Source organism: Emydura macquarii, unplaced genomic scaffold, assembly GCF_026122565.2.
Source record: "Emydura macquarii macquarii isolate MOO-44397 ecotype Brisbane River unplaced genomic scaffold, CSIRO-AGI_Emac_v2 contig_2924, whole genome shotgun sequence".
Classification (NCBI taxonomy): domain Eukaryota; kingdom Metazoa; phylum Chordata; order Testudines; family Chelidae; genus Emydura; species Emydura macquarii.
In genome coordinates this window covers 843,918-868,219 of record NW_027133061.1, presented here as the reverse complement: position 1 = coordinate 868,219, position 24,302 = coordinate 843,918, and the positions used below count along the sequence as shown (strand labels likewise).

The following is a 24,302-nucleotide window of genomic DNA, read 5'->3' as shown; positions in this document are numbered from 1 at the left end:
CGTTTAATAGCAGAGCTGAGTGAATAATGGATTTTTTTAGCTTGAGGACCAAACCCAAAAATAATTGGGAGGGGAGGGGGAAATCCAGTTGTTTGAACTGAAAACAGATTCTTTCAAAATTTTTAATCCTATTTAAAAAAAAAAAAAAAAAAGTCCAAAAAGTTTTTTGTTTTTGAATTGGCTGAAACATTTTGAGTTGCCTTGAAACATCATTTCTGCAGTTTTCCGATTCATTTCAAGTCCACCGAACCATTGTCAGTCACTTTGAAACTTTTTTTTGTTTCGGAGCTTTTCATTTTATTCAGCTGTTTTTTCATTTCAAAAAGAAAAAGAAAGACAGAAAATCGCCCAAATTTGAAATCAAAACTTTCTTTGGAAAGGAAAAATCTAAATAAATCATATCAACTCTTGAAATTATTCCTCTCCCCACTCCTCTGAAACCATTCACTGAATTGGACAAACAGTTTTGGGGTCCTGAAAAAATGCATTTTCAATAAAAAAGCAATCAGTCAAAATAAACAACTCCACCCAGCTCTGTTTAATAAGCTGTGTGTTTAACGCAAGCTTCCATACCTATAGCAGTGAAGCTGTGGCAGCTAGGATTGCCAATCCTCCTGGATTGTCCTGGAATCTTGTGATGAAACCTCCAGTCTTTGGGGTGTTCTTAGGTGTCTAACGCCCATTGAAATCCATGGGAACTAGGTGCCCCGATACATTGGAGGATCTGGGCCCAAGTCTTTCTGGTCTCAATTCCCCATCTGTAAAATGAGGAACATGAGGTTTTCTTTGCCTGTCTTGTCTATTTCAGTCATCAGCCTCCTACCCTGCAGAGCTGTCTCCCACTAGGTATATGTACAGCACCAAGCACAATGAGGCCTTGACTGCTTCCTTGGCTGTCAGTGTACATAGAGGCCAGTGGTACCTGCTGCAAGGCTTTGGCAACTGATTAGGGCCCTCCTGGACCCTAGCCCCCTTCCTCCAGTTTCACTTATGTCCCACCAGCCTCAAGCCCTAACGCAAAGATTTAAATCTGTCAGAAGAAGGGCTCAGATACGCCGCATATTTGAGCCCTTAACCTGACAGATTTAACATCATGACAGCAGGGAACTGGCCCCCCTCCTTCCCCTACTATTGTTTATTACTTTGTAGCTATCAACTCTGGACCTGTCTTCTGGCTCCTGTAACAGGCTCCTGCAAGGTCTGAGGTGTGTCAGTGCCAGGCATCCTCATCAAACCCTGTCTGCTGGCTTTCCAGTCCCAGCCGGCTCTCTGGCTCTCTGGATCAGAGGAACTCTCTGGCACGCTGGCCAGCGAGGGGCAAGGAACGGAGATTCTTACAAGAGAAGGGGGCCAAGGCTTGCACTGGGGGGACAGAATTGAGTGGGCGTCCGAGATGAGATGCGGACAAGGGCCGTGACCGCCAGGGCGGCAGGTCCGACCGCGACGCAGAGCCAGAGCAGGACTCGTGAAGGGATGCGGCTGGGAGAGGCGGGCAGGGAAAACACCGTTTGGCCAGGCTGGGGCGTGGGGAAGGTGGGCTGCAAGGAGGCCAGAGAGAGAAGGGAAGCTTCATTAGTCCAGACGGGCGGTTATGGCACAAACGGGGGTCTGGGTGGCAGGGCTGAAGGTGGTGAAAGAACCTGGATAGGAGCTTGAAGCCCCCTAGTTGGAGGTGGCCTTCTGAGATAACCGCTTCCTCTGGCTGGGTGATCAGCTGCGGGAATGTCCCTAGCCAGACATCCGCTCTGCGTGCCGGAGAGGGGGGAGATGAGGCTGTTAAGAAACAAAGGGCGGCTGAGCGAAGCTAATGCAAGGCCGACCTCTATCCACAGCACCCCTTCCCTGCAACATCGAGGGGCCAGGTGCCCCCGCTCCTGGAAGATGCAGGGGAGCTAGACCAAGTGTTGCCAAAGTGTACATCTACACTGCAAAGAAAAACGTGTAGCGCCGGCTTTCAGAGCCTGGGCTCCAGCCTGAGCGGGAGCATCCACACCGCTGATTTTAGCCCTGCGGGCCCGTGCCAATTAACCAGAGCTCTGAGACTCGGTGCCGGGCGTTTTTTCCCTTCACAGTGGGGATGTCCCCGCAGTGTCAGAAGGCAGACCTGCCCCCAAGAGAGAGAGCTTTTTTTTTTTTAATGAGAAATTGGGTTTGGGGTAAAATGAAAAGGTTCATGGGACGTGTCTGCTTCCGGTGGGAATTGGGTGGCTGCGGTGTTGGAAAATTGAAAACCCAGAAAATGTTTTAGTTTGGGGCTGAAAATGTTCCAGCTTGTGGGTGTTCCGTTTTGCGGGGGCAGAAGGAAATTTGACCAGCTCTGGGCGTCAGGTGTCTGCAGGGGCAATTGGACCCACCCAGGCCGGGGACTGATCCTTTGTCACTCCTGTGCTGGTGACAGGTTGCTATATCTCACAGTGCTGTCTCCTTCATTGCCAGGGCAGGGCGGCGGCGTTCCATGGCACTTTTCCATGAGACGTATCTTACAATTCCTGGGGATCTGAGGAAATCTCTTTCTTGCTCTCGGTAGAAAATCTGTCCCAGTGCCTACACCGGATTAACTCCCCTGTGGGCTCGGGGCCCCCGTCTACAAGTCTTTTTTCCTCATTTCAAACAAAATGATCACAATTATGGCATCGGGGCTGTTAATGCTACACTAAACTTGCCTTTTATTTAACTTAAAGCCGTTCCGTGGCTACATTTCAGTCTTAAAACATGTCGACCAGGGGTCGGCAGCCTATGGAACGCGTGCCAGATGTGGCACTCGAGATGATGTTGAGCGGCGCCGCTTAGCGCCGGGAGCGGCTCCTGGCCATGGCATGTGGGAGAGCAGCGCGGGGGGGGGAAGGAGGAAAACGTGGCAAACTGCATCCAAAAGGTTGCCAACCCCTATTTTTGCGGGGCCCCCTTAGCCTGAGGCCCTGGGCTGCAACCCCTAAACCCCTGCGTTAATCCAGCCCTGCCAGGGTCTTTTCTCTAGGTTCACATGCTGCTTTGTACCCCTTCCCCCCTCCAATTTCCACCTCTAGCTTGTGTCCCTGAAGCCTGCATCCTCAAAGGTCTTTAGGTGCCTAACTCCCATGGGAGTCCAGCACTTGTAAGCCCAGCTTCACAAGGCAGTGTGGACGCTCCAGTGCTGGCTTTGGAAGCACCGCCTGGTGTGACTTACTGCGCCTCTGCATTGCAGAAAAAATACCTCCTGACTGGAGTGACCCCCGCCGAGTTTCAGAGCCCAGGCTCCAGGCCGAGCAGGAATGTCTCTGCTGCTGCTTTGAGCTTTGCAGTGCAAGCTGGGGTTTGAGCGGGGCTCTGGGACTCTCTGCCCCAGGTCTTTTGTTGCGCCATAGACTGACCTGAGTGTGCAGGGTGGATAGACGCACGTGTCCAAGGCTACATCGCCCTCTGGTGCGTGATGGCTCAGACATAAAACATTCCAAGACACTTTCCCTTCTAAACTGAATTCTTCCACAAAGGAGAGCAAAGTTGAAAACTTCATGTCGTTCCATTGAATCAAAATCTCGTGTGTCTAGTTTTGGGGAAGTTTGTGGGGGAGAAGGGTGGATTTTCTCCCCCTTTTTTCTCCCCACTGGAAAAGGGTGAAAGAGGGTTAAAGTCGGGGGGGGGGGGGGGGGGCAGAGACACCCAAGAGTTGTTGGCTCAAAGTCGTTTCCCTGAAAAAATTCTGAGACTCCACAAGAAAACGAAGATGTTTGGCTTCGTTCAAAAACTTTTGCGCAGGTGATTTTACGGTTTGTGACCACCCGTGGTGCCCCGAGTACGCTTTGCAATCACGCTGAGCTCTTTTCATACATTGATCTCCAAGCACTTTGTAAAGGTGGCCCGGGATCATAGTCCCCATAGTACCTATAGGGAAACTGAGGCACGGGGCAGGGAAGTGACTTGCCCAAGGTCAGCCAAGGAACAGAAGAAAGTTCTCCTCCCGGCCACTCCCAGGCCCCTTCCACTGGGCTGTGTTTCACCCTGAACAAAGAATGGAATCATTTGTGATAAATAACTAACACGTTTCCTTGTGGTTTAGTATATCTCAGTCCCTTCCGTTGATTTAAAAATAAAACAATTTATTAATCAAACCACATCATACATGGTTACAACACATTCCTTGAGCCCAAAAGCCTGCAGGACTGATATAGTTACACCGGTGCAATCGCCCTAGTGTGGCTGCAGTTAAACCAGTCTGAAGGTGCTTTATACTGGAATAGTTATTCCTGTATGGGAAGGGGAATATAAACTGTGCAGGTATGAGGCACCTTCGTACTGCTATAACTGCATAGAAGCCAGGTTGCGATGATGACTTCAAGCCAGTCTGACGAGTCCCTGCCCAAAGATCTAAAGGGCTCGAGAAGGATTAGCTTTTTAATACAGAGAGGGGAAACTGAGGCCCAGAGAGAGTAAGAGCTTGTCTACATGCAGAGCTGGGCTGGTTAAACTAAAGGTGTGGTTTTTATACCAGTGCCAAAGGCAGCGTGGACGTGATCATTTCAGTCGGCGTGCTTTATTTTGGTTTAACTTAAGTCAGTTAGGAAGGGGTTGAAGATAAGCCACTGTTAACGGGGTGGATTCTCTTATTTCAGTTTTGCATTAGTCCAGTTAGGCTGGTGTGAACCCAGCTCTCTCAGTCTAGCCTCCTATCTGCATCACCTGCCTTTCATCTCTAAAGGAACCCGGACAGCGATCGCGCTAGAATTGGGGTGGACAGGGCAGTAGCCCCATGAGAACTTTGATCCTGGCTTCCAGTCTCTTCATGTTCCAGGCAGAGGGTGGATGTCACGGCGAGAACAGGCACAAATGGGGACATATTTGTAATGCACTGAGTAGATCCTTGTAAGATGAGGTAGAGAACATGGCCCTGGCTTCTCTCATCCCATCACAAGCGACATCTCTGTCCAACACTCAGGCTAAATGAGGCTCTTTCAGACTAAGTCCACACCAAGGCCCCTTCCGGCCTGCAAACGCTTGGAAGATCTCCCCCTATGCTGGATAGCTTGAATCAGGTTGGCCCCCATGGTGAGCAGGCTGAAGATTGCCGATGCAGAGCCTCGCCAAAGAGGGAAATCTCACTAGACGCTTGCGCTCCTTTCCGGGTCCTCGGAATTCACGTCCGTCATGTGTCCATATCCATCAGGATGATCCACAGGGACCTGGACGAAACCAGAGAGGCAGTGAGACACTGGGTATTTCCCTGCTCGGATCAATTTGGGAGAATCAGAAACCTTGCATGGAAGGGACGCTGGCGGCGAGTCCAGGCCTGGAGGGTGACCAGCTTGCACCTGCCAGGAGCATTTGTGAGTGTTAAACACAGTGACTGGGAAACTCTCTTCCTATTCTGTTGAAGGCGAGCGACCCCCAGGATGCTGGTGACAGTTTCGGGGCAAACGCACCTATTCCCTCCATGAGCCCCTGAGCGTACTCACTTCATGGCTCCCGGCTCCCAGCCATCACTGCTGTCACAGTTAACCTTTTGGTTAAGTCATTGGCCTGGACTCATAAAGTCATGGAAGATTAGAGTTGGAAGGGACCTCGGGAGGTATCTAATCCACCCCCCCGCTCAAAGCAGAGCCAACCCAACTAAATCATCAGAAGGCCAGGGTTCAGTTCCCAGTGCTGAGCCAGATTTGCCAGGTGACTTTGGGGAAATCACACGGGGGCTCCATTTTCAAGCGCTCCCGTTGACCACTTCGCAAAGTGGTGCCAGCTGCTGGGCGCTTTGGAAATATCAGGCCTTTTCCTTTCTGAGTCTTGGCCCACATCTGTGAAATGGGGACGATAACTTTGTGTCTCACTGTGTGTACGGGCAGCACACGGTGTCATGGGGCTCCAATCCTTGTAGAAGCTGCTAAGTGCTACAGCGAAATACATAATAATATGTGGTGCCCCGTCTGCTAGTTCTCTCCAACAGCATCTGCTGCCTGGGGGACCCTAATCATTTTTTATTGTACCAAAAGAAAACACAAGCAAGGGCTCACCTCCCAGTAGATCTCGTCTTCGAAACACTGTGTGTCTGGAGGGGACCCCAGCATGCGGATTTTCAAGACAGCTCCTGGGAACATCAAAGGAGGGGTGGGTGGAAAAGTTTGACCTGTTCTACCTTTTCTTTTCTGATCACCCGCAGCTCCTCTTCTAGTCTAGTGAGAGCGGCGAGGGCCTAGCACCTTTAAGAACCAGGCTGACTGATTTTGCAGCTTGCATTTTGGATGTCTAACTTCAGCCACCCAAGCTGGAAAAACGCGTCCCAGTTGCTGGCTATGCTAAGAGCTGGAACAGACGCTGATTTCCCGATGCCTTGGCTTACGCTGACCTCTAGTGGCACTCGGTGATTATAGTATTTCAGAGAGTCTTCTAACTAAAGAAAGGTGGGCTCTGGGTTATGTGGACTGCAAGGTTCTTTTTGTTCTGTGTCTGTACAGCACCTAGCACCGGGGGGAGGGGGCGCTTTCCCTGACTGGAGTGCTGAAGCATGACCACAACACCAACAATAATAGTAAAGCGCTGGACTGAGACGTGGAAGTCCTGGGTTCAATTCTTGGCTCTGCCACAGACTCCCTGTGTGACCTCAGTCAAGTCATTTTAGGGTGGATAACGATTCTGTATTGCCTATTTTGGTTCCCAACCTGTGTCCCAGGGGCCAAAAGTGGCCTGCAGGGTCTTTCAAAGTGGCCCACCGCTCCCCTCCCGCTGGCTGCAGAAGGGAGCTGCTGCCTAAGGACCCGGGTGGAGCGCATGGGGGTACCGAACGGGTGCGATTTCCCTGCAGCAGCCAGGGGGACGGGAGATCAGAGAGGAGGGAGGCAACCTCCCCGCTGAACTCCTTCCGTCTGGCTGCAGTGGGGTGGGTGGGGTTCGGAGCAGCCAGGACCCACCATGCTTGCGGAGAGAGGCAGGACTCTAAAACCAGTGCCTTCCAGTTTGGCCCGCACTTTGCAGGCCACCCGCCGTGACCTAGCTGCCAGGCCACGCGCTTCGGTGTGGAGTGACCGTCCCTCGTCTACACGGGTGCTTTGTCTGTGAGCGTGTGACGGGCTGCGAGTCAATTGTCGGTGTAAAATCGTGAATGTAAAACTGAGCCCAGTGGCATCAAAACATTCCGGTAACTCTGCAGTGATCTGTAGCCCTTAATGGCGTATCCGTCAAGCCGCGTTTTGTGAGGTGCTAGGCGGGCGGCCCTTGGGGATTGTAAAAATGGTATCTGTGGCCCTCGAGCCAAAAAGGCTGGGAACCGCTGATTTAGACTGTCAAGTCTTCAGGGCAAAGACCCTCTGTTGTTACACCTGTGGAGTGCCTCGCACAGTGGGCCCTGATCTCTGCTGAGACCTGTGCTACCGCAACAGCAGTAACTGCTATTGAAACCGCCCCCGAAATGCTGCAGTAATGTGACCGCGTGATGTTCCTGGAGTACTTTGACCACAGTGAAATCATGCTCCGTTGATGGACAAAACTCACCCACGAGGCTTCCTCCGACCACAGCCAGCACCAGCGTGATGAGTAATGCAAATAACTGGCAGACTCCCTGGTACGTTGCTGTCCGGCTCCCATCAGCAATTAAAGGGAACACATCAGCCATCCTGCAAGACAGGCAAGAGCCAAGTATGTGTTGGAAGTGCCTGTAACTCCTGCTGCCCGAGGTAGGTCTTTGTCCTCCATCGCTCGCCTGATCCATTTAAGAGGATAAGACTCTACTACCGCTGGCAGCCAAGGAAGCTACTCCATTAGCTTGAGCCGTAGCACCTCTGCTCATCGAGCTGAAGGTCACCTGTTCAAACTCTGCGGATGGGCCCGGCAAATGGTTTGTTGCACCAGCATCAAAGCCAAGTTGTGGCGGCCCAGGAGGGCTCTAAGGACTGATGGATTGTCTAGATGCAGCAGGAAGGATGCGGTGCTAGGATGGGGAGGATTTGGGGAGCTGAGGGACAGTCCTCAACTTCTGCAGCCCACCTCTGCTGGGACTTCTCCTTGTCCCCCTGCAGGGGCTCTTTGGGGCTGGATCAGATGCATCTGTTGCTGGAGGGGTATTTTCTTGTCCACTGCAGTGGGGTGCAAGCGCAGAAGCAACTCCACAGCCTCAGACTGGAGCAGGGAAAGCATTTGGGCACCACAGCAGTGGCCCCTGCGGCTCTTAAATAGTTACAGATCAAAAGGTGCAGAGGTTCCGATGACTTCATCTTTGCAACCATTAGATCTGCAGGAGCATGCTGGCAATTCTCCCAGGGAAGGGGATGGTAACCAGGCCTTTTCTTAAAACTAACCTCCCAACAAATTTGTGTGTTCGTGTCTCAGCAAGTCTCAGCACAGAGGTTCAACCCCGAAGCAGATCACTCATCTCTAGAGACTGTGAGACCTAGTCCTGCCCCTGAGCAATTCTCTTCACCTCTCCATGTTCCGGATTCCCCATCATTATGAATGCAATAATAACACCCTCTCTCGCAGGGCGGTGCGTTATGAGGCTTAGCTAGCTAGTAAAGTAAAGCACCAGGGGCTGGAAGGTGCTATAGACAGATAAAAATCAAATCCTACCAAGCCTATCACAGTTGGCAAACGTCGATCACACACACACACACACACACACACACACACACACACACACACACACACACACACACACACCACCCCCCCCCCCCCCCGGAAAATATTTCCATCGATGCTCATTGAAATGTACAGTCAGGCAAAGTAAGAACAAAGCCCCTTGAGAACTTACTACAGTTTGATTTAAGGATATCGCCTTGTGACGTGGACTCTTTAACTCTATGGATCTCAGCCTCTACTGTCATTAACCAAATCCTGTCGGACGGCCTCCATTGTCTGACCACCCGCCATAATTTCCCCCAACCATTTAAATAGATAAAAACCGGGGGGGGGGGGGTGTTAAAAGTAAACATCTATGTTATCCATTGAAAATATTACAGAAAAGCCGAATGCTGACAAGCCTAGCTGTAAAGCACGGGTCCTGGATGTGTAGGCTTTGCCCTACCAGCTAGGTTGCAAACAGGTGTCTGGGGGGAAGGGGATATTGTAGCTGTCCTGCCTTTTCCATAAGGCACCCCTGATCTGATGCTGGTACTCAGGAAGAGGGCCTGGTACTGAAAAAAATGGAGAACCGCTGCTCTAGAAATACGGTCTCCTAGGGAAGAGCAGTGCAGTGGTTCTCTGCCTCTCGGGAGCCGTACAGAGTTAGCGAGCAGAGGACGAGGTGGGGTGTTAATTAACCTTCTGCGAAGCCGTGCGCAAGCAATGCCTGGCTTGCATGGAGCTGCCTACGTTTCACATCCCACCCACTCCATCACCGGCAGGGGGAGGGGTGCAATTTACGATAGACCGCAAGGAATCCATTAGGGGGAGTGTTGGAAGGAAGGATTTGCCCCCCCCCCCCCCCACCACACACACACGTGAGCGAGACTGGCATACTGAGCGGTTCTCACCCGTCGCCGTAGACATCTTGCGTTGCCAGAGCTGCCACCAGGGCTCCCAGCAGAGCACCCAGGATGCCCGGCATCCCGTGGAGGTTGTGGACCCCACAGGTGTCCTGTATCTTTAATCTAGAATCCAGGATGGGCTGGAGAGAGGACAGAGGGGTTGTGAGGACGCAAAGAACTAGCGGCACGTTCAGAGCGAGATTCTGGGGTGAGTGTCTAAGAGGCGCAGTCCAAGGGGCGGGAGGGCTACGGTGACTTTACGCCACCTTCCTGGACTGCGCCCGGGGCTGGTAAACCCATTGGTGTAATGTAGACATCCCTGGGGGCCTGTCTGAAGGCACGTCTACATGGCACGCTTCTTACAGCAGTGTGCAGAGTACGTACATGGCTTCCGCCCCCCCACGGGTACAAAGAGCAGCGTGGATGGTAAGGTAGGGCTCAGGAAAGGAGCGTAAAGACCAGGGCCTTCCCTATCTTCCCGGCTGTTTTTAGCAGCGTGATGTCCCACCGCCTCCTCCCGCCACGTCCTCTCGCTGGCATGCGGAGCGACCCGCCGCAGCGTGGACACAGCCTGCTTCTCTCTGGGGCGCGGCGTGTGCCTGCCACGAGAGGGCTGTGGCGCACAAGGCAGCCGGCGGGACTTACGGTGAGGAATTTAAAGCCCAAGGTGGCAATGAACCCAGCGAGAAACCCAGCGATCATGGCACCGAAGGGCGTCAGCATCATCTCGCCCGACGTCCCAACCACCACTCCGCCGGCTAAGGCCGCGTTCTGAATATGGACCTGGAGGGGGAGAGCACAGGGGGGGCAGGGCTCAGCAGAGATTCCCACGCCCGATGCTGGTAAGGTGAAGTGAAGGCGGGAGGAAGAGCGGGTGGGAAAGCCAAGTTGGAAAGAATTTCAAAGTTGTGTTAGGATTGCACGGTTCAAAACGGCAGCCCCCCGAGAGGGGAAGCCTGTCCAAACAGACCTTAGAAGGCCCAGGAGGTGAGAATTGTGACCATATTATCTATTGATGGCATTTACACCTGCCACCTGCTGGAGCCCGAGACTGGAGTTGGGGTGGCCTCCGGTCAGCCTTTTAGCACGGGGGTAGGTTCTTGCATTGTTTTTTTAATACCTTTTCCTTGTAATGCTGCTACCTTGAGAATAACTGGGCTTGCTTAAAAAGGGCTGGGTGGTAACTTACAACGGTGAGCAAGTACGCCGGTCGTTGCTTTCTCTCCAGAGACTCAGTGCAGACGCTGGCCTGTTTAGGCAGACTGGCTTGCTGGGAATATCACAGTGCAGCTTGGAAAAATCTCGGGCAGGAGGGAGAGAGACGGGGGTCTCCCGCTAAGTGGTGTGAGGGCGGGGCAGCTGAGAGTCTCGAGTGGGAGCTCACCACAGTTCCCATCCACCATCATGGGAAGGGTGATCTGGCAAGACAGGCCTACACAAAGGGAACCCCACCCTTGTGCATCTCCGCAAAGTTGCCAGGATCAGGGCTGCTCTCCTGCGGTGCGTAGCAGAGTCCTTACGGCCAAAACGCCGAGGATTTCGTTGAAAGGGAGAAATATGACCGGCAGGAGCAAGAAGACCTACCCACCATCAAATTGACTCACCATGTCCAGTTTGCCTCCCCCGTTGACGAGGGCTGACATGGCGAAGGTGGCCAGTGTGCTAGCTGCCAGAGAGAAGTAGGTGTTCATGACTGTCCGCTGCTGGTCGTCGCCATGAGCTGTGATGGCCGAGTTGAAGCTAGGCCAGAAGAGCCACAGATAAATTGTTCCTGCGTGGGAAGGAAGCGAAGTTGAAAGCAGATTGTGAATGTAGGGCATTTCCCCCAGAGCTGGTGGAAAACTTTCTGTGAAGGTTTTTCGTTTTGGTCCAAAGCCGCTTCTCGTCAAAACAATTTTTTTCTTTTTCGATTAAAAAAATGGGTCTTTGACCAAAATGAAAATGGTCACAGGCATTTTTCTTCTTGGTTGATATTTTCCTGTTTTCCACTGGAAAAACCAGAAAGCGATGAAAGGCGAAGTTGTTGGATTTCATTTAAATCAAAACACGAAACACTTTGACCAAAAATTTTCAGTTTCTGATTTTTCACCAAAAAGCCCCCAAAAAATTAATGGAAAATTCTCAGGGGAAAATGTAATTTTCCATGAAAATTCCATTTTTCTTACCTCTTCTATCTATGCCTGTGCCCATTTATAGCACACCCTTTGGTGCATCTCAGTCCTGCTCTGGAAGTTATCTCTCTGTTCATTCTGCACCTTCTCTACTAAAATACAAGGCTGAGTCTGGCTAAAACTCATGCCACTTATGACTCTCTGATGCAATTTAATTAGAAGGAGGAAGAGGTTTTTAGACAAATAAAATACACTTGGGCCTGAGTCTTATTTCCTCTAAGGACCCTTTAAACTGCCAAAGCGGTGTAAAGGGGCGCTAGTGATTCTGATTCCCATTCACATCATGTCCACAAGCCCTTACACACGTACTTCACTTCACACCTATGAGAGCAGTCCTGCTAAGCTCCATGTGTGTAAAGGTAAGCACATGGGTAAGTGCTCACGGGATCAGGGTCTAAACGCAAATGAACCTTCAAGCTAAGCATTGAGGCCTTCGAACACTCATTGGGTGGGCCTGGGACCTCCCTGCTATATTATAGCAGAGCAGCAGCTCTGCTATCGCAAAGGTTGAGAGCAGAGCTGGGCGAAATTTTCCCGATGAATACTTTAGTCAATGAAAAATTCCGTTTCGGTCGACCCAAAACTATTCGTGAATCGGCCGAAACGATTTGTGTCAATTCACGGCAAAAGATGAGGAGCTGGCGCTGCTGCTGCCCCGATACCTTTGATCTTTAGGGCACTTATTTGGGAGCTGGGAAATCTGGGTTCAAATCCTCACTCTAGAATAGACGCAAAATGGACTTTTTTGGTTCACTGAATTTTTAGGTTTTGTTTGACGCAAACTCCTTCCTCCTCCCCCCACCTAACTACCGTTGAGCATACAAATCAGCGATTTGCCCATCTGTAGTTGTGTTGTTTGCTGTTTAACAGAGGGCTTTTCTAAGTGCCCTAATATACACACGCTTGCTTGGATTGTTTTGAAACGTCAGGGACAAGGTTAACGGTCCAAATCTGGGGTCGTTTGAGTAAGGGGGGGGTCTCGAGATCAAACCCCCTAAAAACATCTCAGACGTGACTTTCTGATTCTTCTGACGTGATTTTGCCCACTTCTGGGCTTGAGTTATGTGTGCTCAGTCCTTACCGATCATAGCAAAGAGATCTGAATGGTACACGGAGCCTTCCTTCTGTCTGCTCTTGTCCAGCTGGGGCCGGTACAAGACACGCGAAACCATCAATCCGAAATAAGCCCCAAAGGTGTGGATGGTCATGGAGCCCCCAGCATCCTTTGCCTGGATGGTAGAGGAAGGAAAGCACGCTGCTGAAAGGGGGGCAGGAGGACACACAGACTGGATTTCACTGGGCAACGGGTTTTCAGCCAAAACGCTCTCGGCAAAAAGAAAAATGCAGATTCGAGAGTCCTGAAATGTGTTGCGAATTCACATCAGTTTCGCCGCGTGTATCGGGGGGCGGAGGAGGGGAACCCTAAAAATTATTTTAAAATCTAAACATTTGATTGGAAAACTATTTTTCTTTTGGAAGCTTCCTTTAATTTAATTTAATTAAACACATTTTAAAAGGACCCAAACCAAACATAACTGGATTTTTTTTAAAAAAAGTAAATAGTGGAGGGTAAAAATCACAAAACCTGAATGAAAATAATTACATTTCGGAACAAACTGAACATTTAGTTTGACCCAAAACAATTTTTTAAAAATGTATTTAGCCTTTGAACGAGCAAGTCATGTATTTGCTCGGCTCTACTGGACCCACTGGCCATGCTGTCACCCAGCTTAGACCGTCCTCTCCTCTGGGGACCGGAAGAGCCATGAAAAGGGTGACTTACCCCAATGACGCTGAGCAGGATGTATTCATTAATACCAAAGAGCGTGACTTCGAATAAGGCCATGATTAGCAGCTGGACGGGGCTTGTCTTGCCCAGAACTGCTCCGAAGGAGATCAGGACAGCTCCAGAACAGAAATCCGCGTTGATCATGCTAGCAGGAATAGTGAAGAAAGCAGAACAGATTGTGAGAGAAGGTTACCTCTGGGCGCTGCCTCTAGATTTAAATAATGCAAGGACCCCTGCACCTGAGTGAATTTCAGCCGGCAGGCAGTTTAATGGGCACAGAGGAGACGGCGCTGGCTGCGAAATTCACAAGGGTGTCCAGGTGAAAGGTCTTCCCGAGAAGGAAAGGAAGAGGCGGTTAAGGGAGTGTGATTGGAGACATCGGACTAGAAATGCTATTGGTGGAATAGTGATGAAATCTCCATCCATAGAGGCTTGGGTTGGACTAGGTGACCTCCTGAGGTCCCTTCCAACCCTAATCTTCTATGAATGCTAGGCTCCGCTGATGAGCAGATGGAAGGGTAAAGAAATTAGCTTGAGGATTTCACGTCTATGAAATTCTCTGGCCTGCGTTGTGCTTCGCAGGAGGCCGGATGATCTAATGGGCTCGTCTAGCCTTAATCTAATGGGTGAAAAAAGCCCTTCCGTTATTACTTGTATTATAGTAGCCTCAACTGAGATCAGAGAGCCATCACGCTAGGTGCTGTTCACGCACACAGCGAAAGACGCTCTCTGCCCCGAAGAACTCACAGCCTACATAGACGAGAGAAATGAGCTCTTGTCCCTGCATTACAGTTGGGGAGCTGAGACCCAGACAGACACAGTGTGCAAGGTCACACAGGGAGGTGGGATTTCAGCCTAGGTCTCCAGAATCCCCCTCCGGTGCCTACTGCAAACTCCTCTTTTAACTGTGGAATAAATGAGGCAACCAGGCTGAGGCAACAGAGGTGGCATTCTTATTACAGGCATTTCTGAAGCGCTCCTCGGCGTGGTGACCTGGGTTAGAGCTGGAACAGAAAGGAAAGCTGTATGTGGGACTGCATGTGGCACGATGCATATATCCAAGCGCCTCCGAACCTTTCTCCTACAACCCCTGTGAGGCAGGGCAGGGCTGTCATTCCAGGTCTACCAATGGGGAGCTGAAACACAGAGACCTGCCCCTCTGTGGCAGAGCTGGGAATGACCTCATGTGTCGCAAGATTTAGGCTTTTCCTCTACCCGCTTGGACACCTAGGCCTCTGCACACTCACCTCTCTATTCCGATGTGGATCTTGCCATTGTGGAAGGAGTGGAAAAACCCTTGGATCAGCGTAGACCACTGGATGGCGAACGCCGCCGTCAGGAAGTTGAAGGCCACGCTGCCAAACCCATAACGTTTCAGGAAGGTCATCAAGAAACCGAAGCCAATGAAGATCATGGTGTGGACATCCTGGAAACCTGGGGGAAGGAAGGGGAAAGTGTCACAAGTGGATTTGATTTGGGAGGAGTGGGGAAAATAATTTGTGAACAAATTTTTTTCAGAAATGTTTATTTCCCTCTTCCCCCGCCCCACCAAAAAATAAAACCTCTAAAGTTGACAGATTTTGACATGCTCTATGATTGGTCCAAAAAAACCCAGGATGGGGAAAATCCACAAAAATGTTGATATTGTGTTTCCTTTTTAAAAAATAAAAATCTGAATTTGAAACTGCTTCTGAACTTCAAAATGGTTTTGAACTCACTGTCAGGAATAAGATCCAGAGGATACATACGCTACAGTGCTAGGATCATCGCAGCACAAATGTACTGAGAGTTTCCCACGACCGTTTCTTTCCCCTCTGTTTTCATCAGGACACAGAGCAACCCCTGTCTGGCTATGGGAAGCCAGCACCCGGAGCATGACAGCAACCAAGCGACCTTGAGAATGCCCTGAGCACTGAGAGATGCCATGTGGACCCTTTCTCTGGGTCTGGCCCAGGGAATGATGACCTCACTGAGTGGCTGCTGCACAACCACTGGTGCAGTGTGCTTCACCACTTTGTTCTACCGTCGTTCGAGCGAGATGTAAAGAGCAAGGTCCTGACTGGAAAGAACCCATGACCCTTTTCGCAAGAGCTCTGGACAACTTCCAACTGGAGCAACTCCCCCCGCCGCTTTCCCTACCAAAGAAGAAATGATTCCTCTGCAGACGTGAAGAATCAGAAGTGCAGTGCTCCACCCCAGAGGTGGCTGCATTTCGGTGGGGGACAACAGGTGATCCCTGTTCTGTAAAGCACTTTGAAATTCTTCAGGCTGATCAGGGCTACGTATGCCGAAGTCCTGGTTTAGAAGCCTAACGAACAGCTTAGCACTTGTAGGAGTTACATTTCCACCCAGAACCTTACGCTGTGTTCCTATGGGAACATGGACAATCATTCTTAACCATTACACAGCACCTTTCATGCATAGACCTCCCGTTACAAAAGTGGGGAGTTGTTACAGATCACTGCTAGTTCTCACAATTTTATCACAAGTCTCTTGATATTTGCTGTCCGTGATAAAGCCCTGGCTCCGGGAGTCAAGTGGTGGTGAGAGAATAATTCAAAACCGGTCAGTGGATTTTAGACCAGTGTAAACGAGCGCAGAAATGTGGCCTGCCACGTGCCATGCCTCCTGTGGAGTCACTCTGAAACCCGCGATCCAAACGCAGCTCGGAGTAGGAAGGTCGTATTCTCCCTTGTCCGGCACCCTCTGCCTCCGTGTACACCAATGCAAAGCCTGTGCAACGCACTGTGGGCCAGATTCTCAGTTCCACGATTAAGGTCCCTTTGCACTGATCTGGCAGCGTAGCAGCATCTCCAGGCCCCGAGCAGCGCCGTGCGGTGGCCGCTCCTGCTTCCGGCCCTGCTCCCCTCGCACCTGGGCCCAGCAGTGCCCTGCCCGGAGCCGCGCCGCTCCCAGCACAAAGCAGGCGGGGGGGGGGAACGGCCACCGCGTGGCACTGCTTGGGGCTGGGAGAGGCTCCTGGCCAGGGCCCGTTGTGCGCCAACCCAGCCCCTGCTCTGCCCCAGCGCTGGGCGCATCTAAGGAGCTGCGGCGACCCCGGGTGCGCAGGGGCTGGGCAGCCTTCCCCCGCCACTGGGCAGCCCGGGGCCATCTGCCCCTCTCACTCCCGTTCCCCATCGGAGGGCCGCCGAAGATGTCAGCGGGGTGCAGCTCCTCAGAGGAGGGCCCGGCCGGTGCTCCCCCAGGCCGGTGCCCCACCAGGCCAGTGCCCGGGGACATGGCCCCCCTCAGTACGCCACCCCCGCTACACCCACCACCCCCGCAGCGGAGGGAGAGCAGGAAATGGGCCCGCAGAACCCCCCCACTGCTGAATGGGGGGGGGTAGTGACACAAATACAAATAGTTGCCCCTGGGCACCGGGCACCCCATAAGCTACTGGCCAGGGCACTGGGCCCATGGGAGAGGGGCGGGGGAAGGCTTGGGCCTCCCCTTCCCAAAGGTTGTAGACCCCTGAGCTACGGCCTCTCAGAGAGGTGGATGATTTACATTGGTGGAAAAGCCCCATCCCTGGATACAGGAAGCATCTACACTACAGTGGCTTCAGCTTCAGGCCATGTTCTTTCCTGCCAGGACGTAGACGTCTCTTTGTGTTGAAGGGGGGGATGAGTGAATCTCTGTCAGGCCTGGGTGGCGTTAAAGTTGGCAGAGGGAACTGCGAGAACCTGTAGAGCATCTGCTTGGCTGAGTCACTCTAGGCGTGGGATTGCCCTGCCTTCTCGGCTTTCACCCACCCACCCCTCCGCTTGTAAAGGGCTTCCATGCAAGCGGAAAATGGCCTGGATCGCAGGCGAGTCGTGGAAAGCCAAGAAGTTGCTAAGATTTGTAAGACGCAGGGTTCGCTGGGAGCTTTTCGTTTTGTACCAGGAACACTGGCGGTTTCAGCTCCCGTTCCATTTCCCCATGACCGGGGGCGGGGCGGGGAGACACACACACACACAAAAAAAATGACCGATCTGACCGCAGGAATCTTTATCCAGCTGAACAGGAAAAGGCAAGTTCAGACTGGGAAGGAAAGTCCGGAGTGGCTCTAGGGGAGCAGTTCAGGGCTAGCAGTGGCAGAGGTAAGGGTGGAGCCCATGAATCCTGAGTCCCAGGCCAATGATCTGTACGCTAGGTAACGTTCCTTCCCTCGGCGGTATTGCAGAATAATAAGGCCAACATTTTCCAAAGTAACGACTGATTCTCAAATCTCTGTTGAAGTCAATGTAGCTATTTACACTAGCTACAGAAAACTGCCCCTCATTTCTCTAAAAATAAGAGACTTATGGCTTGTCTACATGTAAAATGCTACCGTAGCACAGCTGCACTGCTGTCACGTTTCAGTGTAGATACCACCTACCTGGATAGGAGGACTTCTCCCATCGGCGTAGATAATCTACCTCCCCAAGAGGTGACAGCTAGGTGGATGGAAGAATTCTTCCATCCACCTAGCACCATCTACACTGGGGGTCAGGGCATCTTAACTACACCAGTCAGCAGAGTGGATTTTTTCTCGCTGAGCAGCGTAGTTATGCTGACCTAATTTTCAAGCATCAACCAGGCCTTAATAAAGACAGTGGCCTGGTCTACACTAAAATATGCATAAATTATGTGTGACTTCTTCTGGCGACCTAGCTCAAGGGATTACCTATGCCGAGGGGAGAACCCCTCCTTTCGACATTGGTACCGTCTACAGCAAAGGTACTGTTTACAGCCATGCCACTGTAGTGCTTTAAGTGTAGACGGGCTCTGAGGACCTTTCCCAGCCCGGAAGCAGAGCTCTCTGTAGCTCGAAAGCTTGTCTCTCTCCCCAATAGACGTTGATCCAAGAAAAGATGTGACCTCACCCACCTTGTCTCTCTCATATCCTGGGACCAACACGGCTACAACACTACAAACCTAATTTCTCTGTCGCTAGCTTTTGCAGTGTGAGCATTTAGTTTCAGTTTATTTCATTCTGTCCCCCTAGCTAGAGCAACCGGGGGCTGCTTTCATTTATTCCTATCAGCGTCTGATCCGTATCCATTTCAAACCTGTTGCCTTGCAGTTTCGCTGGCTGCCCTGAGCCATTTGACCAGGATATCAGGATTAATGACCCTGACTCGTGACAGCAGTCACGGGACTTTCCATCCCCATGAGTGGTCAGCGCCTGTGTTTCGCAATAGCACTCATTCCAAAGAGCGCGCCTCCAGCCGTGCAGTGACCTCTCTGCTTGTGCTGGGCTCTCCGTACTGGAGCAGGGAAGCATCAGCAGTGCAAAATGAGGCATTCGAATGATTAGCTGGTACTCAGATTAGAAGCACTATTTTCTGGCACCCCCATGGGGTCCTGATCCATGAGTGGGGCTGTAATACAGCTAAGAAACAGTAATAATAGTAGGACAGCACTAAATAGCAGTTATAATTAGTAAAGCACAATGGAGATTTTAAAAACATGTGACTTATTCAACCGCAACCTGATCTAAGCCTACTGAATTTAACAGAGCTCTCTCTCTTTGACTTTGGTGGGCCAAGCCCTAAAGCCATTCTGCAGTGGTGTGTATCTAGTTTAGCTTATAACCAAGCCACACTGGGCATAAATCAGAGCAGATTGGAAAAATTCCAACCAATGTTTCATCAGAATTTCCAACTGGGTGAAGTTGAAAGTCTCCGTGGACATGAAATGGAAGAACTTTCCCCCAGTATCAATATCCCACAGTGGCCCATGATGACAGCCGGCATGTGGGAACACGAAACAAAGTTCTGCAGAGAGCAATAAAAATGGTTAGGGGACAGGAGGGATTGATTTATGAGTGGCAAAGTTGTTTGAATAGCTTTGCCAAGCAGCGGTTATCACCAGCTAGAACCACCAACCGAAATCAGAGGCCAGCTGTGCTACTGCCTATATGCACAGATAGCAAGAGACATTTCCTTATGAGCATGTCATTTGAGAAGTGTGTTCTTGGCAAGCGTTAAAATCCTGCTGAAGATAAGGTGGGTAAGGTGATATTTTTTTACTGGGCCAGCTTCCGTTGGTGAAAGAAACAAGCTTTCAAGTGACACAGAGTTCTTCTTCAGGCATCTTCTCTCTAATATCCTGGGACCGACACAGCAACAACAACACTACTGCAAACAGCAGTAGACGCTAGAGAAGACAAGTCAGTTGTAGTTTTAACACAGATTTGCTGGTAAAATAAACTGCAGGCTCCCCTATAGTCTTAGCTGCTTAAGAACCTTTTTTTTTTTGGCAATGCCCCATATTTCAAATAGACAGGCGCGAGGAATGGGAACAGAGAGGCACACGACTTATCCAAGATCAAATAGCAGGTCAGGAGATGAGCCAGGGCTGGGAAAGTGTACCATCTACTGTCATGCTGCATTCAGTGCATGCATAGCTCAGTGCAACGATCTCCCTTTTGGCTTAGGCATTAGTTATATTGATCAAGGAGCAGCGTGCACAGTGTGAGATTATTACAATAAAAAAGAGAGATCCCGTCAGACAACAGGCTAGCAATATATTGTCCTCCCATATATTAACAACCCTCCTGAAGGCTTCTAAAGTAATGGGCCAGGCTTCCTGCCGTCAGCTTGCGGGGTTCCAAAGTGCAATATGGTTTTCGCTATTTCTAGTTGTGGTCCAGTGTTTCTGGGGCTTACTGGCTAACATTTCTAGGCTGGGTTTTCTACAGCATGGTCAGTGGTAATCAGCCAGTAATCCTACGGGGGTCTGAACAGTTGCTCTAGAATATTCTAACATGGTTTTGGAGGTGCAAAGCCCAATTCTCTCGAAATAGACAAAGGCAGATGATCTCCATCGTAAGATGGGACACCCGGGCTTTGTCTACGCTGTGATTTAAAAAAAAACCCAGGGCACCCAATCTGAGAACCCACGTCAACTGGCTCAGGCTGTGGGGCTCAGACGTGCAGTGGAGGTGTTTGGACTGGGGCCCTGGCTCTGAGACCAACTCCCCGCGCGGGGTTTCTGAGCCCGAACACCTGCACTGCAATTTTATAGCTCCCCCAGCCCAACTCAGCTGATCCAGGCCAGCAGCACCAGGGGTCTTTGATGGCAGTGTAGATGCACCCTCAGTCTCTCTGTGCTGCGGGGTGTGTCTACACTGCAGGCGAAGGTGAGATTGCAGCACATGTGGACGCGCTTAAGCGAGCGTCGATCGACCTAGCAGGGGTACCAAGAGCCGTGAAGCTGCAGCAGCATGCAGCAGTCCCCAGAAGCTTCCTCTGGTGGCTAGCCCACGCTGCCACGGCTCACTGCTGTTGGTGCCCGAGCTGGCTGGGGTATGCCGTCACCCCGCAACTGCAGAATCACCGAAGTGATTTGTCCAACGGATGTCGTGGCAGAGCAGGGATTCCAACCCTGTTCTCTCGAGATCCAGGCGCCTGCCTGACTCAGAAGATGCTCCCCACCAGAGCAGCTCCTTGGGAATTCCAACCCGGTGTTGTTGCATGCCTGGTGCAGGGCGCTGAGCGCCCTCTGTTCCCCCTGAAATCACTAGCATCTTTCAAGCTTTAGTTTCCAAACGAGCCCCCCAACTCCTCTGCTCTGCAAGGCCTGCCCTGTCACATGGATGCTCCCTTTCTGGAGGCCAGCTTTGAACTCTAAGACCCCAGGAAAGGGTCAGCTTTCGCCGTACAGTTGCGCTGCCCACTGACTCCTGTGAGTTTCAAACTCAACATGAGCCTGTTTCAATCCCCACACAGCCGGCACCTGCCTCGCCTGCATCTCCCATGCGCTGCGCGATCTTTCTGCACCGAGGAGAAAAACCAAGATGGTACCAACAGCAGACACCTGTTTGGGGGCACTTCTAAGTTCTTAAATTCCCCCTGGAAGTATCAGCCGTTGGTCAGCGTAATCCAGATCTTCAACAGGAGTTAGGCACCTCAATGCCTTTGAGAAGCTGGCCCTGTACTGCATATGTCTCCCTCCGTGCTTGAGTCACAATGGACTCTGCTACTGCTGTTGATATTACATGGAAAGTGCTCAGATGCTACGGGGATGGGCAGCAGCATACAAGCCCTAAGATAGATAGGCTGTGAGTCTGATACAGCCCCCGGCTGTAGAGATTTGTGTTTTAGGCTCTGGAAGTCTCTGGTTCAATCCCAGAGATCAGCCAAGAAGCTGGCTGTCATATAAACCGGGGCTTATCTGGAGTTTAAGTGACTGTGGGCATCATGCCCTTGACATGAGCGCCCTCCATCACAGAGAGGGGCCGTGGAACATGTAAGCACTTGGGTTTCCCTCCCATGGATGGCATCTGGCCTTGGCGATGGGTAGGACACAGGCCACTGAAAACTGAGACGAGTTGGGAGGGCTGTACTCACTTGGGTAGCGAAAGTAAAAGTCGTTGTCCCGGTTGCTCTTGTTGTGATCCCGCCGCTCCTCGTGCCAGAGCCGGGCGCTGGTCTCTTGATCGTAACGGACGAAAACAGCAAAAAGGATGATGGTGAGAAGCTGGAGGAGGAAGCAGATTGCCGGGAGCTTGAGCCTGAGGTTGGTTGCATGGCCAGACATGCTGAAAGGAGAAAGCAGGGGCGAGATGAAAATGAAACTGATCTTCCAACCAGCGGCAGGTGGAAAAGTGAACAAGCTTCTGCACTTATGCCAAGGCTTTTGTTAATGACTTGTGGAAAGCCCCGCCCGCAAGTCAATGAGTTGCCAGCTGGGTCCCTCCCACTGAACCACAGCACAACTCCAGAGGATGAGAAAATATTTGCTCATGTCTCAATTGCTGCGTGCTTGCAAGCGGGCTGTCTGTTTAGGCAGGAGCAGAGGAATGTGGAGAGCCTGCTAGGACAGATGACAATGGCTCACTGACAGAAGCACCAGGTATGGATTCATGGGACCAAATCCCTGGTTGATGTAAATCAGTTGTAACGCCACTGCAGTCAATGGAGCTGACACGTTACACCAGCTGAGGATCTGGCCCATTGCATCACATCTTGACAGCAGCTGAGTCAACCTTTTATGATTCAGAGACAAATCAAATGAGTTCAGCACAACTGTTGCATGCCGATGACAATTTAAATGCAAGTCCTAGCACTGGAATGGGGCTTGAGGGAACTGGATTCCGTTAGATTGTAGATTATAGATTAGACTGGATGGATTAGGTCATAGAACAGATGGATTGGATTAGATGGATAATAATACCGACCTCTTGTTTCCCTACCTCACAGGAGTGTTGTGACGATAAATACATTCAAGATTGTGAAGCAACTTGAGATCTGCTGATGAAAAGCGTTATACAAGAAACGGGTGTTGTTGTTGTTTGTTGTTATCATCTCACATTTTCATCAGTAGATCTCGAAGCACTTTACAAAGGGGATCTGTTTCATTATCACCATTTTATAGATGGGGAAACTGAGGCACCGAAAGTTGAAGTGACTTGCCCAAGGTTACTCAGCAGGCCATGGCAGACCCAAGACTAGACTCTAGGTCTCCCAAATTGGGCTGCTTTGCACTAGCCACTAAATTAGAGAGTAGATTAATTGAATTATATTAGAAAGCAGATGGATTAGATTGGATTTGGTTCTATAATGGATGGATTGTTTTAGATTATGGATTAGATTGGTTACATTTGATATTGGATGTATTTATTTGTTTGTGTTAGTGTCCATAGTGTGCTATTTTCTACAGATTCAAGATTGAAGAGATTAGATGGACAACATTATGGATTAGATGGATTAAATTATAGGTTAGATGGATTAGGTTAGACTCAGGCGATAAATTGGTTTAGATTACTATGGAAGTGTTGGTCATGACTTCAAATCAAAGTTGAGTTCTGTATTGCCATTAAAGCAGATTGTCAACCTCTTTATTTTGTGTGAAAAAGACAGAATCTCCTCCCCAAATTCACAGTGCTTCCTCTTTCAGCACAGCATGAATTTTCTGAGAATTTATGAATAAATCTATTTGTTAGTTGATTAGCCTAGAGTAACCCAAATCTGGATCCTTGAAAAAATTTAGTATCCGTGTCAGTCTTTTCTTTGTCCCAAATATTGTTAACAGACTAACACAGGCACTTGAGTAAACAAACTGGGTGAATTGGAGAAATTAGCTTGCAATTTATCTGAATTGTTGTATCTAATTTTTATTCTCTTTTTATACTCTTAAGTAGGGCCATTGTGACATGAGGGAATTCAACCAATCACCACCTTTCCTCAAAAACAAATTTGCATGCAACAATTCTATTGGTTGTAATGACTAAGTGGTATGGAACAGGGCAGTTGTCAAGAGTTCTCATTGGTAGGTTACTTGACATGCACAGCGAAGGCACTCAAGCAGCTTTAACAGTGGTCCATAATGATGCTACGAGGGGAACAAAATATAGGAAAAAGTAAATGTGTCTTTAAAAATTAGTTGTATCTAATCTGGGACCAAAATTATTTAAAAGTCTTAATTGTAATCATGTTTAGTGCATGATGTCACTGCAGGGCAGAGTTAAGGTTGTTTGGGTACCTGAATTGTACATTTCTTACTATGAAATCTTTGCATTTCTTTTAAATGTGTCTTTAACTCTGAATTTCCTGGATTTATAGTGTATGGTTTTGGGATACTTTATAACCTGTCTGAAATGCTTTTTAGCTTTAAATTACTGACACATACTCTCAACCTTAACTCAATGTTCAAGTATTTTTTGTTTAGAGTCAGTGGATTTGGGTAGATATGAGATCAGATGGATTGGACTATAGAACAGCACTGGAAGAAAAATGGATGTTTTGATTTGCTGGCAATTCTGAAAAATCTTCCCCAAAATGTTTTGGATTAAACTGAAAACAAATTTTTTGAAAATTTTCCGAGAATTAAAACTTTTTTTTTTTTTTTTTTTTAATAAAAGGTTTCAGTTTTTGTTTTTTTTTAAAGTTTGCTTTTGAGTGGCGAATTTCAAGGAAATTTTTTAACAAAAAGTGATTTCAAAACAAAAAA

At 49.9% G+C, this 24,302-nt stretch overlaps 1 protein-coding gene and 1 long non-coding RNA gene across 2 annotated transcripts; one reads left to right on the top strand and one right to left on the bottom strand.

Annotated features, from left to right (window-relative positions):
• Positions 1 to 4,055: 4,055 nt before the first annotated feature.
• RHBG (Rh family B glycoprotein) lies at positions 4,056 to 21,935 on the bottom strand. Its single transcript, XM_067569595.1, has 10 exons — positions 21,701 to 21,935; positions 14,630 to 14,816; positions 13,377 to 13,527; positions 12,675 to 12,822; positions 11,027 to 11,193; positions 10,068 to 10,205; positions 9,429 to 9,562; positions 7,456 to 7,577; positions 5,982 to 6,055; positions 4,056 to 5,156 (listed from the first exon to the last, which is right to left on the bottom strand). Exons 1-10 carry the CDS (start codon positions 21,888 to 21,890, stop codon positions 5,076 to 5,078), a joined length of 1,392 nt encoding a protein of 463 aa, XP_067425696.1. The 5' UTR covers positions 21,891 to 21,935; the 3' UTR covers positions 4,056 to 5,075.
• Positions 5,162 to 6,258, top strand: LOC137167438 (uncharacterized). The gene is made up of 2 exons (XR_010924112.1): positions 5,162 to 5,300; positions 6,128 to 6,258. It is a non-coding gene; the product is annotated as an uncharacterized lncRNA (long non-coding RNA).
• Positions 21,936 to 24,302: the final 2,367 nt, after the last annotated feature.